Genomic DNA, 15,163 nt, shown 5'->3' on the forward strand with positions numbered 1-15,163 from the left:
GGGGAAGGGACAAATGCATATGAAAAGTTGAAAGATCAGCTGGAGAAGCACTTCAAGCCAAAAGTAAACGCAGTAGTTGAGCGACATCACTTCAACACAATGGTGTACGAAGGGGAAGAGTGGAAGGATACGTAGCAAAGCTGAAAACTCAAGCTCGGAAGTGTGACTTTGATGTCAATGAAGTGGATAACCTGGTGAGAGATAAGCTGGTTGCAACATGTCCCTCATCCAGAGTAAAGGAGAGCATGCTTAAGGAAGAAAAGCTGACTCTAACCAAAGCCATCTCTATATGGTCGACAGATGCCACTGTTCGAGAGCAAGCTCGGAAGATGGAAGTGTCAGAGGAAGGAGCATCAAGGAAAGATGAAAAGGTGAACAAGGTCAACTGGAAGCAGGCAGAAAGAAAGCCAAAGAAGGATGAAGCTGTGAGAGGGCAGCAAAACCAGATGAAAAATGCAAGAGGTAAGATGATGCAAAGCAGTCAAAGGGAAGATGAAAGGAAATGCTTCAGATGTGGCAAAGGTAACCATCTGATAAAAGACTGCAGAGTGCCGAAACATGTCAGATGTAACAACTGTTCAAAGCCGGGTCATCTCCAAGCTGCGTGCAGGAACCCGAGTGCTGAAGAGAGAGTGAGGGTGAACTGTAATGAAGGTGACAAAGTAGAAGATGACGAGGAAGACAACTATTGTGTGTATCAAGCAAGCAGGGAGAAGTCAAAGGCGATCAAGGTGAGCATGTCCGTAAATGGCAAGGATGTGGAATTCCTGGTTGACACAGGATGCCCAGTGACGTTGATGCCAGACAGTGTGCTTCCTGGACTGAGTCTGCGGAAAGCTGGATGTCGTCTGACCTCATATACAGGGCACAAGATCCCTGTGCTGGGTGTCACAGATGCAGAAGTAGTGTACCAAGGAAACCAGAAGGAACTGGAAGTGCATGTGGTGGAAGGAGATGGACCTCCACTACTGGGACGTAACTGGCTGAAAGAAATCAGACTGGACTGGGAACAGCTGGTGGGAAGTATGCAATCTCAGAAGACAATGCGTTGGAAGCTGGAAGATGTTCTGCAGAGGAATGAAGAGCTGTTTGATGGTACGCTGGGTCAGATGAAGAACACTGAAGCTCATCTAGAGCTGAAAGAGGATGCCAAACCAGTGTTCCAGCCACCACGACCTGTGCCATATGGTCTCGCGGACAAAGTGAAGCAAGAGTTGTCAAAATGGGTGGAACTTGGAGTGACAAAAGAACTGACGTCAGAGGATGCAACGCCGAATGGGCCACGCCTCTCGTAGTCGTGCCAAAGCCGGACGGATCAGTAAGGCTCTGTGGAGATTTCAAGGTAACGCTGAACCCAAACCTGGAAGTGCCGAAGCACCCGCTGCCGAAGATGGAGGACATTTTTGCAACAGTGGGACCGGTTCGATACATCTCAGTGATTGACCTCTCCCAAGCGTATCTGCAGATGCCCCTCAGCACAGAAAGCCAGGAGTACTGTGTTCTCAACACACCATGGGGGATGCACCGTATGCTGCGACTACCATACGGGGTGAAGTCAAGTCCAATGCTCTTCCAGAGGGAAATGGACAGAATCCTCAAGAATGTGCCTGGAGTGAAGTGTCTGTTGGATGATATGCTCATCACAGGAAGAACTGAAGAAGAAGCACTGAAGCGACTGGACGAAGTGATGCAGATCATGAAGTCACACGGTCTGCGTCTGAAAAAGGAGAAATGTCAGTTTCTGACAAAGGAAGTCCGGTACCTAGGGCTCAGGCTAGGAGCCGAGGGCATCAGAACAGATCCAGAACGTGTGAAAGCCGTGCTGAACGCAAGAGCACCCACCAACCAGAAAGAAGTTCGTGAGTTTCTCGGTGCTGTCACGTTCTACAACCGCTTCCTGAAGAACCTCTCGAAGACAGCAAGGCCGTTGAATGAACTCCTGAAGAAAGACAGCGAATGGAAGTGGACTGCAGAGTGTGAAGCCAGCTTCAACAGCATCAAGAGACAGCTGTCATCAACGGAAGTGCTGCGTCATTTCGACGTGACGGAGCAGGTGACGGTGATCACGGACGCTAGTCCAGAAGGACTAGGCGCCGTACTCGTTCAAGGGAAGGATGAGCGGCCGATCATGTACGTGTCAAGATCGCTGAGTGAACACGAGCGGAAATACTCTCAGATAGAAAGGGAAGGACTCTGTGTAGTCTGGGCATTTCAGCGACTGAAGCAGTTCCTGTACGGGCGCCATTTCAAGCTCGTAACGGACAACAAGCCGCTAGCTCACGTCTTTGGACCTAAGGCGCCGCTGCCGACGTTGGCTGCCTCACGGATCCAGAGATGGGCGATGAAGTTGGCGGAGTACGATTTCTCTGTGGAAGTCAGGAAGTCGGAACAGATTCCAGTAGCTGATTGGCTCTCACGTCTACCGAGAGAAGGCTCAGTGCTGAAGTCAGAAGCACCAGAAGACGAGTGCACTGTCTGTCTGATCGGACAACTGGAGTCGCTAAGTCCGGTGACGGCCGCAGCGATTCAACGAGAGACGGCCAGAAGCCCAATCCTGGCGAAGGTGATGCACTTCGTGCACAACGGCTGGTCAGAAGCCGTAAATGAAGAGCTACAACCATTCAAGATGAGGCAAACCGAACTGACCGTGGAGCGCGGATGTCTAATGTGGGGATGTCGCGTCGTGGTTCCGCCGAACCTGAGATCCAGAGTGCTGAGCGAGCTGCATGCCGGACATCAAGGAATGGTGAAGATGAAGCAGCTCGGAAGGGCACGTCTGGTGGCCGAACATGGACAAGCAGATCGAGGCGGAAGTCCGGAACTGCGAAGGCTGCTGGCAAAAGCGAGCAGAGCCACCAAGCGGAGATCTCCACCCATGGGAGTATGCCAAGGGACCCTGGCAACGGATACATCTAGATTTCGCTGGTCCTGTGGAAGGTAGATTCTACGTGGTTGTCATCGACAGCTACTCGAAGTGGATGGAAATCGCTCCAATGAAGACCATCACAACAGAGAAGACGATTGAATACCTGCTGAACCTGTTCGCTAGGTGGGGACTGCCTCACCAACTGGTCACGGATAATGGTCCACAACTCGTCAGCAAGGACTTCGAAGGGTTCTTGGAGAGGAACGGAATCAAGCACAGTGTCACAGCGCCGTACAAGCCGTCCACTAACGGAGCTGCGGAAAGAGCAGTGGGTTGTCTGAAGAACCTGCTGAAGGCCTCAAAAGGCAAGAAGGTCAACATCCCGAACTTCCTGATGGCGTACCGCAGTACGCCACAAGCGTCAACAGGACGTACACCGGCGGAGTTGATGCTGGGCAGGCCGCTACGAAACCGCCTGGACCTCCTGAAGCCCAACCTCGCAAGTGAAGTTCGAGAGAAGCAACAGGAACAAGTAGAAAGATCACAGAAGGGAACCGACAGAACGCTCGAAGTCGGCGAATCAGTCCTGGTCCGCGACTACCGAGGTGCACAGAAATGGAGGGAGGGAGACGTCATCGAACGTCAAGGCAGTAAACACTACCTAGTCCAAGTGCAAGACGAAGTGTGGCGTCGACACATCGATCAGATTGTCTGTCTGCCAGGTGTCCGACCTCCAGTGACTAATCTGCGGCAGGAGATCAATCCGTCTGAGCACTGCAATCTCCCAGCGCAAGACGCACCAGCGGTGCAGCGGGAACATGGACCGCCACTGCATAGCGCTGTGGAACAGTCGGTAACTTCAACCGGTAACCGCGGGCTCGTGCTGGAGGAAGATGGGATCGCTGCAACACAGTCACCTGAAGCAGCGTCAGCAGCGAAGGCGAACACTGAACAAGAGACTGTAGGTCCTAGGGCACGTCCAGCGGACGTCATCCGGAAGACCCCAGAACTGCGCACTCATCCCCAGCGTGAGCGTAAACCTGTAGTGCGCATGAACCTGTAAAGTGTTGTTTAGTGGGGAGGAGTGTTGTGTATTAGGATGATGTCTCTTGTGACGTCATTTACTCTGCCTGGATTTAGAGAGTGTGCCTCATGGAGAACCTTGGAAGTTGTGGTTCTTGGCCTTGTGTAGTATGGAAGAAACGTTCTGAGTAAAAAGGAGTCTTTGGAGTCAGCCAAAAGCATGAAGTACAATCGGAAGTAGCAGAATAAGGAAAGTACTGACCACTCGATACACAACAGACATGACGAGCTATGTGTCAGTGTGTCACTGCATCAGTCGTTGAAGTGTAAGGTGTACTTGGCGTGAGCCCAGTGTTTATCAAGCCTGCCCTTAAAGCTGTTGACAGAGGGAGCATAGACCACAGCAGGGGGCAGAGAGTTCGGAAAATATTTATCAATAATTTTCAATAGGTTTTTGGCTATTGAATGCAATCCAGAGTCAAAGCATGGCAACAAGGTGAATGAAGCACTGACCACTCAAGCTGGGGTGACAAATCCATGCCAACCTGGCTGGAAATCCGCATCAGCCTGCAGTCAACAAATCCTATAGTTCTTGCTGCATGTCCAAACCCACAGTTGTGATATGGCAAAAGTGTATAAAAGTGAATTCTTTGGCCAGGCTGACCCAGTTATGTCTCAGGACCTTATGCATTATTTTTTTTTTTCAGACAAAGATGCTCCAGCACAAAGACATAGCACAGTTCCCTGTAAGGGCCTACACTGTGGTGTGGATTCTAGCAAATCTCAACACCACACACTGACAGATTTTCCCAGCACTGAGAAGCTCTCGTCAACATTGTCATGCCTTGCAGACTTGCAGTGTGGAATGCCATTGTATTGGTGTAAATAGCTAAAAGCAAAATATGCCATTGACAATTAGTGAAGTACAAGCAAGGCGCAAGGGCCAAGGGCTTCGGTCCCTTCTGCAGCATCCCACATTGGCGAAATTTTGCTGTTTTCCTTGCCTAAAAACAACTATGTAGGACTAGGTAGGTATATCAGAAAAGGCTTGTTTTCATTTGCACTGCAGCACATAAGCAAGCAATATCCAATGATCATTTTGTGAATAAATAAACTTTTTGAGAATATGTCCCCTGCACTCCTGCATGGTTCAGGAATAACTTTGGTTGTCTTGAATGAGCAATCACTGTTGTTGCATTTATAGTGACTCATGCGAACGTAGTGCCACCTGGTGGCTAGATTAGGCAGCTGACCAACCACCGCGGATTTCATCGCCAGGCGGCGACACCGTCGCTATTGTTTCCCTTGACGACCGGTCGCTGGCCCCCAAAGTCACTCGAGTTCTCGTGTTCGCCGATAATCACTTAAATGCACGTTCATTCACTCCTGCCCCATGCCTCAGAATTTATTTTTAAAGCTCATGGAAACCCACACCTGCGAAATATAATTCTACCGGGTCACTGTCTTGGTTCTAGTTCATATGTTAACTGTAAGATCTTCACTTAGCGTTGCAAAGAAAATGCTGCAATTAGTCTCTTGTTATTGACAGATTTTGACGCAAACGACATCTAACATAAGATGGTACATTTCTCATTTCAGAATGCACCGGATTGCTGCAGGTCCAGGCAGCAGAGATCAAGGCCCAGAAAGTCAACTGGCAGTCTTACCTACAGTGAGTACCTATGCAGGAGCAGGCCACTTTTGAGTTCAGTGGATCTATGTCATACACAATACACATGACACTGACTGATGTATCACAGGCTCACAGCCTATTTCTTTTCTTTAAATTGCAGCTGACTGGTGAAATTTGTCACCTAGTCAATGTAGTTGGATGTTTTGGCAATGCTTTTGATGTCTTTTGTACACCTTGCACTTCTGGAAAGGATTTTCATGGCTCCAAGAAAGCTTCTTTATGTTGAGCGATACTATCGACACGAGCGGTACACATAAGGCTCAGCAACATGGACAGCTGCCCCGCCCATTTCCCAATCCCTTCATCCTGCTTAGAACGACCATATTTAGTCTCAAACCATCCACCTCCGCAGGTCTCAGATGATCAGCCAGGAAGACTACAACTTCATCCTGGCCTACGACAACGCCGTGGGGAACCCGGAGAAACGCAACGCCATCCTGCGTGAGCACGGCCACCAGTGCGCCAAGACGTTTCTCAACCTGCTCGGCCACATCTGCAAGGACCAGACCATCCAGTACCTGCTCATACTCATCGAGGACATGCTCACGGTCGGTTTCTGGGGATCATGTCTCGTTTTGATGCTTCCCACCCTGTGTGATGCCCACGTCCTAACCGTCATGCAGGCGTTTGAGAGTGTTTTTGCTGTTGATCCGTTGCTTATTTTTGTCATACCATTCTTCATAATGCGAGAATGGGTGTGCTTGGTCGTTACTTTAACGTGAATTGTGCTTCTTGAGTTGACTTTGATTTTTTATATACCGCAAAGTCCCTGCAAGACTTATGTCGGTGGTTCATATCGAATGGGTTCGACCTGCGGAGTCCCCGAACTAAGCCCCAAATCGCCAGTTTGCAAAGGGAGCTCTGAACTGCTACTCCATATTACCTAAATCCCCACACAGGTCCCGGTTGTTGAGTCCGTTTCGTCCGGATCCCCGCAGGAGAAGGAGAACTGCCGCGTGTTCCGCGACTACGCCAAGAAGAAGCGCGAGAGCGTCTGGGCGCCGTTCCTGAACCTGCTGAACCGTCCGGACGACATCAGCGTCAACCTGACGGCCTGGATCCTGGCGCGGTTGGCCTGCGACGGCCGCCAGCTGATGGACGGCGGTGACCTGCAGTTCTACTTCACCTGGCTCAAGGACCAGCTGAAACGGCCGGTCAGTGGCATCCCGCCCGCGGCGGGGAAGGACAGCGAGCGGGGATAGGTGCTGAACGTGGTCCACAGTCAAACAGGCGGACTCTTTAGTGTCCTGACAGGCAGCTGTTACATAAACTGCTCAATTAGTTTAATCGGACTACGCTGACTCTTTGTAATGCGTACAATCGTACATGTTTGTGATATGTGCGTTGATATGAACATATGCGATAACCGTAAAACGACATAGTTTTTACATGTAGATTCTGGTCAATATACCACGTGCTCCGATTCTGCCTGTCTGCCCTGGATCAGAAATAGGCGACGCTTGCAGTTTGGCCATGCGCTGACGTGTCTCAATGTCTGTGCCTCCACAGAACAACCAGTATATTCCGACGATCGCGCGCTGTCTGCAGCTGCTGCTGCGTGTCGACGAGTACCGACACGCGTTTCTGCGCGTGGACGGCGTGTCCACACTGCTATCGGTGCTCAGCTCGGGCGTCAACTTCCAGTGCCAGTATCAGCTCGTCTTCTGCCTCTGGGTCCTCACATTCAACAGCGATATCGCCGAGAAGATGGGAAAGTGAGTGGCTCTGCACTCTCCCACCAGAACTGCCACGCTGTCGGCATTGAATGACACCATTTCTGGCTTGTCTGCAGTCTATGTCACCTGTAACACGCCTTGAATTTTTAAATATGTATGATAACTTCGTTTCAAAAAGGATAAAGTGCAAAATAGGACGACGTCAATACCCATCCCTGTACTGTTTATGTTTTGTTTGTTCCCCTCGTCTTCTTTGTTCCGCTTGGCGTCTTATTAACTCATTTCACACATTACAGCCTTCCCACCCTGTTGTGAGCTTCCCGATTGTCAGCCCTTGCCGTATCGTCTGACTCATAATCAGGGGCGTAGGATCCTATACAGTTGGGGGGGCTTCAGCCCCCCCCAACCTGCTGGTCAGCCCCCTCAACTTGCCAGGCAGCCCCCCCCCAACATTATAAAATACTGGCAAATTAAAGAAAGCTCAACTTGGCAAAGTTACAATTTTGGGCAGTAGTAAAGCAGGCGTCACACTTCTTTTGAAACCAAGGAGATGCGCTGTAGGTACGGCTATAGGGTGTAGGTTTTAGGTTTTAGGTGGTAGATTTTAGGTTGCAGGTTTTTGGTTGTAGGTTGTAGGTGAGTTTAGGTCAGGTTTGGTTAGGTTTGGTTTGGTTTGGTCCGATTAGAAAGCATCTCTGGAGTCTGGGTAAAGCGCCTCTCAGCTTTACGACTAACTACCCAATTTTGGCCTTAAAACTAACTGGGGCTTTGAAAATGTGCATTGCAATGGAGGGAGTAAATTTAATTTATAAAATGACTTTCGAGTCATTAGAAAGAACATACTAGCAAAACCAAACCAGGAAGGTACACAAAAATCAACTGTGGTTTTAGCAAGCCTGAAATAATCAATTGGTCAACATGTTTGTTAGGACGCCAGTGCAGCAGGCGTCACCAAGCAACTTTGGTTGCGGTATTTTACAAGAACGCAAGGCTATAGAACTCCAAGAACGGTTATCTCACCCCCCGAACGTTGTCACACCGTTTTTGTAACAAGACTAGTAAAATTTGAGTAAAATCAGTAAAATAGAGGTGAAATCAAGGCCGGTGAAATATCGTCAGCTGATTATGTTTATGATTGTGTCAAATCTTTAAAATAATAACGTCATAATGAATAAAAATAAACTGGCATTATCTTAAATGGATTTGGTGAAAGAAATTTGCACATTCACTAACTGTTAACTGTTTTTTCATCTTTTTTCTAAGATATCTCTTAGGTCTCGCCTTCAGAAGAAGGCCAAATCCTTTTTACGGAATTTGACGCCATCGCAGGCATAATAAGCTGACGATACAGCACAAAACCTTGCACGAAACCTTTGGATGTTTCTATGCGTGCGTTCGGCATCCGGATAATCAGGGAAATACGTTCAGTATCGCGATAACGAGACATGTTAAGAGAGACATGATAAGATAGGCACCCACCAATAATTTTCCGGCTGAGAATATCGAAGCGATATTTTCCGGATGCCGAACGCACGCTAAAGCGGCGCAGAAAGCAGAAAAAACAACAAAACAAAGGCGCGACACTTGACAGCTTCGTTTCGTTTGTTTAGGGGTGGGTGCAAGGCCATGTGGGTGGAACTCGGACGGTAGGACGAACGATGAGGACAATTGTTCAGGGATGTACCCAAGATGGACGGGGTGCCCCCCCCCCTCGGGGTTTTCAGGAGGCCCCCGTGGGCCGAAGGCCACGGGGGCCAAAATCACGTCGGAGGCGAAAGAAATTCAAGGGAATCCCAAAAATCACGTCAGGATATTCAGGGCCTCTGACCAGCCTGACAGCTAGGGTCCTTCTTACTTCCTGGGGCCTCCTGTGAATAACTGCTAGTGTCTGTGTCTGACCGCTAGGGCCCCTCTGACTCCTCAGTAGAGAGGAGGCCCCTCTGTAGAGAGGAGGCCCTCTGTAGAAAGGAGGCCCTCTGTAGAGAAGAGACCGTCTGTAGAAAGAAGGCCCTGTGTAGAGAGGAGGCCCTCTGTAGAAAGGAGACCGCCTGAAAGCAGAAGGCCCTCTGAAGAGAGGAGGCCCTCTGAAGAGAGGATGTCGTCTGTAGAGAGGACTTTCTCAGTAGAGAGGAGGCCGGAGGCCCTTTGCAGAGATGAGGTCCTCTGTAGAGAGGAGGTCCCCTGTAGAGACTAGAGAGGAGGTCCTCTGAAGAAAGGGTGCCCTCTGAAAGAGATAGACCCTCCGTAGAAAGGAAGTCCTCTGTAGAGAGGAGGTCTTCTGTAGTTGAGAGGCCCTGTGAAAAGAGGAGGCCCACAGTAGAGAGGTGGTCCTCTCTAGAGAGGAGGCCCCTCTGTGTTTTGATTTTTTTTTAATTTGTGTACCTACAGGTCAATACGAGATCGTGACTGTAATTACACCAACCAACCGTGTCAAATTGAATCGGAATTCATATGTGTACTGTGGAGTGTGAAGGAACTCTGGCTTGTACTACCATACTAAAAGAGTTGTAAAGTTTGTGATTTGTAGCAGTGTTTTGACAAATGCTTTTGCAAATTTTCTCGGCGCTCCGCGCCTCCGATTCATACACCAATCAATAAAAAAGGTCGTGACTGTAATAACACCAACCCTGTCAAATTGAATCAAAATTCCCTAAGTGTATAGTCGACTACAGAATGGTGTTCCACTCCTCAGAAGCTATCAGTTGACTGGAGCGCTAGTTGTGCCGTTTATCACGCAATTAAGCGCCTGTCGATTGTGAGCATTAGGACAAAGTTATAATTTGTGAACTCAGCCCGTGTGATGCGGCACAGCCTACCACTCCAGGCAAATATTTGCCTGTGAAAAGTGGAACATCATTCTGTAGTCGACTACCTATACTGTTAAGGAACTCTGGCTTGTACTAGCATGCTAAAAGGGTCGTAAATTTGTGTTTTGGAGCTGTGTTTTGACAAACGTTTTTTTTTTTGCAAATTTTCGGCTTTCGCAGCGCTTCGCGCCGCCGGTTCGTTAACAGGTCAATACAGAGATCGCTACTGTATGCTACTAATGCATTAGGCTAAAAGTGCGGTAACAATATCAACTTCTCGGGGTTTTTAAGTCGGTCGATACGCCCCCCCCCCCCAGTAAGAAATCCGTGGCGACGCTATACGTGGAATTAACTTAAACTACTGAGCCGAGTGACTTATAACGATAAAGCTTCATCTTAGAAACGACGAAGACGAAATATGCCTTTTGATCTCGACATACTCGCCCCCCCCCCCCTCCTCCGGTCGTCAGAATTCATCCATCAGACCCGGCAAGTCGGCCGACCTGTAACCCCCCCCCCCCACAAAAACGTTCGCCTAGATCCTCCCTTGCCCTCTGTAGAGAGGAGGCGCCCTGTAGAGAGGAGGCCCCCCGGGATCCTCCGCTCCCCCCCCCCCTTGGCCAAATCCTAGGTATGTGCCTGCAATTGTTTCGTGCATTTTGGAAGTAGGTATTCGTTTGGCTACACGACCTACAACTTTAAAAACAAAATTTTGCTTCCAATGATATGCAGAATGCGGGGGTTTTGCGAAATACTACAACAGAAATTGTTCTGTGACTGTCCTGTTTTACCGATCACAATCCGCCTACTTTGTCGATACCGCTATCGTGGCCCAAGAAATAGTCGAGGAGGTCCCTGAAACAGCCAAAAGGGAGCCATTAAACAGTCTACAATCTTTACACAAAAACTTGACCCTTCCGAAATGAAGTGGGTGATTGGTGAAAAAAGAGTACCTAGATTTTAGGAAAGTGCAGGGGTACCTCCAAGGAACCCCTGAAACAGTTTGCCAAACTAGGGGATAGGAATCTAAATACTGAATCAATCAAGAAATTGAATCTCTCATCAGCCTTAAGTATATAAGAAGAGCATACATATACCATTTTAGTGGCATCACTTTGCATTTGAAAAGAGCGGGAAAATACACTGCATAAATGTGGTTGCAAAACGTTGAGCCGGAATATAAATACCTACGCCTTATTTTATAAGCCTGAACTTGGATCCAGGGGGAGATTAAGTCATATCCCTCAAGTCATAGACCCGCTTTTCACCACCATGGTCCACGCTCCCCCCCCCCCCCCGGTCAACACCTTTTCCACTGCTGGTTTTTTCCTCCCCCCCCCCGCTCAGCACCTTTCGTCGCCGCCCCACCGGCGTCCGGGGTTCAGCCCCCCCAACCTATTTTGCGATCCTACACCCCTGCTCATAATTTCGTCTGCCGTTGACTGAGCCTGCCTCCTGTGTGCGGCAGGTTCAATCTGATCCCGATTCTGGCCGACATTCTGATCGACACAGAGAAGGAGAAGGTGGTCAGGATGTGTGTCGCCACATTCCGGGTAATTACTCGAACGCGACAGCTCACATTGTCCGCTACTGAGTCATTGCAGTTGATTGACGGTGGTTATCAGTTATGAAATTCCAAGGTGGTATTGGATATCAAAGTGCTACAGTGACCAATCGTTGTGCGTTGACCCATTTTGATCCTAAGCATTTGACGATACCTCGACGATGTGACGATACTTAAGCATTCATAAAGCCGTAAGTAAATTGTCTCCAGACTTGAAATCTTCACTAAAAGTGTGCATAACAAATCACAATTGACCATGTAAGGGGTAAGTAAAGTTTTCGCGTTCCCACGCTGAGCGGCTGTCGCTGCCGGCAGAATCTGATCGAGAAGGTGCAGGAGGCGAGTGTGAGGCGCGACAACTCGATCCAGATGGTGCAGTGTAAGGTGCTGCGTCACCTGGAGCTGATCAGTCAGCGCTACAGCAGCGACGAGGACCTGATGGCAGACGCCAGCTTCCTGACGGAACACCTCACCGCCAGCGTCCAGGATCTCAGGTGGGCCCGGGGGACATCGGGAGGAGGCTCAGGTAACAGGCGAGTGTCAGGGGATAGATGAACCGAGGTGAGGGTCTGTGATATCGGGTGAAACCCGTGTGATCTGCGAACTCAGATGGCATCAGACTATTCTCAGCTGACGGAAGAGTCACGGTGGGCCCTGGGTAATATCAGGTAAAAGGTAGAGGTGTTATAGAATTCTTCTTTCAGTGCCATTCATATATGCTTGTTCGTGGTCCCACTCTGTCTGTATGCACTGCAGGCGATTTTTAAATTCAACTCCAGTGCAGCTTAGTTATTGTCTGAGCTGTCCTTATACCGTGAGTAAACTGCCTGCGAAGTGAGGATGGTTTGTGACATGTCGAGCCGGCGGTAGCACTATCTGATGCCCCGTCTGACCTCACCCCGACCCCTCGGCCGCACCACTGACCCGTCTCCCTGCACGGTGTCGACCAGCTCGTTTGACGAGTACAGCACTGAGGTCAAGTCAGGCCGGCTGGAGTGGTCACTGGTGCACAAGTCGGACAAGTTCTGGAGAGAGAACGCCAGCCGACTGAACGACAACAATTACCAGCTGCTCAAGATCTTGGTCAGTGTCCTGTTGGGGCGGCAGGGAGGGCATTCTATGGCAGACAGGACGTGGTAGGACGGTCAGACTAGTGGGTTATATAATCAGCAGTTGTTATTACGATGCGTTAAGCGGAATATGCGCTGTTCAGCTGCAGCTCGCCAGTTCAGTGAAGCTGTTTTCCCCGACGATTTGCGCTGCTTTGTAAGTTGACGATCTGAAGCACCCATGACTGCCGATTCACTACCTGCGCCATGTCTCCGGTCCCGGCAGATCCACCTGATTCAGAGCTCCAAGGACCCGCTGGTAATCAGCGTGGCCTGTCACGATATCGGCGAATACGTCAGACACTACCCGCGGGGGAAGCGGTGAGTAGTGCGCCGCCCCAACATCCGAGGTGGCCGCCAGCTGGCACCGCCGTGTCTTCAGCTGGCAGTCACCTGACGGGGCCAGAACAGGGACTGATTTCAGCGTGAAATTTGTCAGTTGTGTCTTTGATCAATGATATGGAGAGGCGAGAAATGGTGTGATAAGTGAAGTGTCCTTAGAGATACTTCACTTCGCGTTATGCAAGCGTTCGGATCGCTCTTCCTTTGTGAGCTGTTTATGTCGTGTTTAGGCAGCCTAAGTTATGTCTTTGATTGACTCAGATGGCCGCTAACTTTGTATCTTGTGTTGACTCACCTATCAAACTGTTTAAACTAACTTCAACTGGGATTCAAAACAAGTGGCGTACGTCGTCAAGGACTCGCCTGATAGAGCGACCACCGTGTGTGTGCGCTCACAGGGTGATTGAAACGCTGGACGGCAAACAGCGCGTGATGGACAAGATGCTCTCGGACGACCCGAGTGTGCGCCTGTACGCCCTGCTCACCGTCCAGAAGATCATGGTCCACAACTGGTAATTACTATTCCCTGGTATTATACTTTATTACCCTAACATTTTCCAATAATATATGCTTAAAGCCTTGATACTTCATAGCTTATTCTTAAACCGTCATAAATGTCTCAGACATTCATACAACTGATCGGTCCTATCACGTTTGCTCTACAAGGAAGGATGTACGATTCCGCTGCTGCTATACACAGCAATGCCTCTCGCTGATACTGACGTGCAGGCTCAGATGTCCTCGTTGGCATATTTAACCTTCTTGCCTGTCTCTGTCTTTGTCTCCAGGGACTACCTGTCGAAGCAGATGACGAAGGAGAGGGAGATCGAAGTCGGCAGTGATATCATGAAGAACCCTCTCGCCTCCCGCTAGTCCCCTGCTTAGCCAGTAGCCTCGCCGCCGCGATCCCGTGTATGTGAGTGTATCAGTGGCGTGTTAGTGTGTTAGCGGTGTGTGTAGTGTGTAACACAGCCCCCTCCCCGCGGGCTGCTTGGTCTGAGAGCGTGGTCCGCCGGTCGTTATCATGGCGACTGAGCGCCCTCCGGTATCTCGCCACCACTGTTCGTCGGCCGGTATCCGCCGCTATCACAGGTTACGTAACTCAGTCCGGTTTGGCCCTCCTCGGCTCGTGCCGATCTCTCTGTGTCTTTCGGCGCGGCACGGCGGCCGACCGATAGCCCTCAGAGGGCCGGCGGCGGCGGCGCGCTGCTGGCCCACCCCGCCGTCTCTGGCGACGGGCGACGGCACCCGGGGAGGGCCAACTGTCGGGGCCGCGCCGGCTGATAGCGGGCAGATTGGGCCGGTGCCGCTGTCGGGTTTTGTTGCCGGGCACGCCGAGAACAGAGACCGGCGGCTGTCTGCTCGTACACAGACCGACACCACCAGTCTTGTATCGGGGTCGCCGCTGCTTTTTTCTCGTGATAACGGATGCACCCGCTGCCTACGCACGGTCTTATGAAGGCCTCGCTGGCTGTATTTGGTTGGATTTTATATTTTATTCGTTGTTTGTAGACGGCCGTGAGGGGTTTTATTCCCATGCAACATTCCCAGAGAGGCTGATTGTAATCGGGGCGGCTGCAATGTGCAATGAATGAATCGGGCCGGCCAGTAGTCAGTTGCCCTGAGAGATTAGCTGAATGTGATGTAACTACTTACTGTATTGTGCATCCGTAGTCAAATGGTCGGGCCAGTATATGTCGCAATATAGCACAGTAAATGGAAGTGTAATGTGGATGTCATCTAAACAACGCAATGAATGCATTTAGAGCGCGTTTCACGGTAAACCGCCAATGGCCAGGACAACTTTGCGATCTCTTCACTGTGAGTCTATGGGTGAAATCCACGCTTGACTTCTCTGAAAGAAGTTGACTGCGTATGGTCCTACGCAGTTTCAAGACGAGACTTGATTTACAATGTTCGCCGTAATCGATCACGTGCCTTTATTTTACGCAATTTATGTGACACATTCGAGACTCTTTTACTATCAGCATACAGCTCACTTTTCTCTCGTTCTTATGTGCTCTTAACTTGGGACGACTGTCAGACTTGTCCGCTTCGCAAATGTGAACTCATTGCATAGAAG

General features: G+C 49.9%; 1 protein-coding gene across 1 annotated transcript; it reads left to right on the forward strand.

Moving 5' to 3' along the window:
• Positions 1-329: 329 nt before the first annotated feature.
• LOC122391401 (V-type proton ATPase subunit H-like) lies at positions 330-14,802 on the forward strand. Its single transcript, XM_043385255.1, has 13 exons — positions 330-425; positions 1,466-2,130; positions 3,101-3,273; positions 5,489-5,561; positions 5,935-6,130; positions 6,521-6,736; positions 7,092-7,297; positions 11,534-11,618; positions 11,945-12,123; positions 12,580-12,712; positions 12,965-13,059; positions 13,479-13,592; positions 13,869-14,802. The coding sequence occupies exons 1-13, from the start codon at positions 330-332 to the stop codon at positions 13,951-13,953; spliced, it is 2,316 nt and encodes a 771-aa protein (XP_043241190.1). The 3' UTR covers positions 13,954-14,802.
• The last annotated feature ends 361 nt before the right edge of the window (positions 14,803-15,163 follow it).

Source organism: Amphibalanus amphitrite, unplaced genomic scaffold, assembly GCF_019059575.1.
Source record: "Amphibalanus amphitrite isolate SeventyFive unplaced genomic scaffold, NRLGWU_Aamphi_draft 000435F_arrow, whole genome shotgun sequence".
Classification (NCBI taxonomy): domain Eukaryota; kingdom Metazoa; phylum Arthropoda; class Thecostraca; order Balanomorpha; family Balanidae; genus Amphibalanus; species Amphibalanus amphitrite.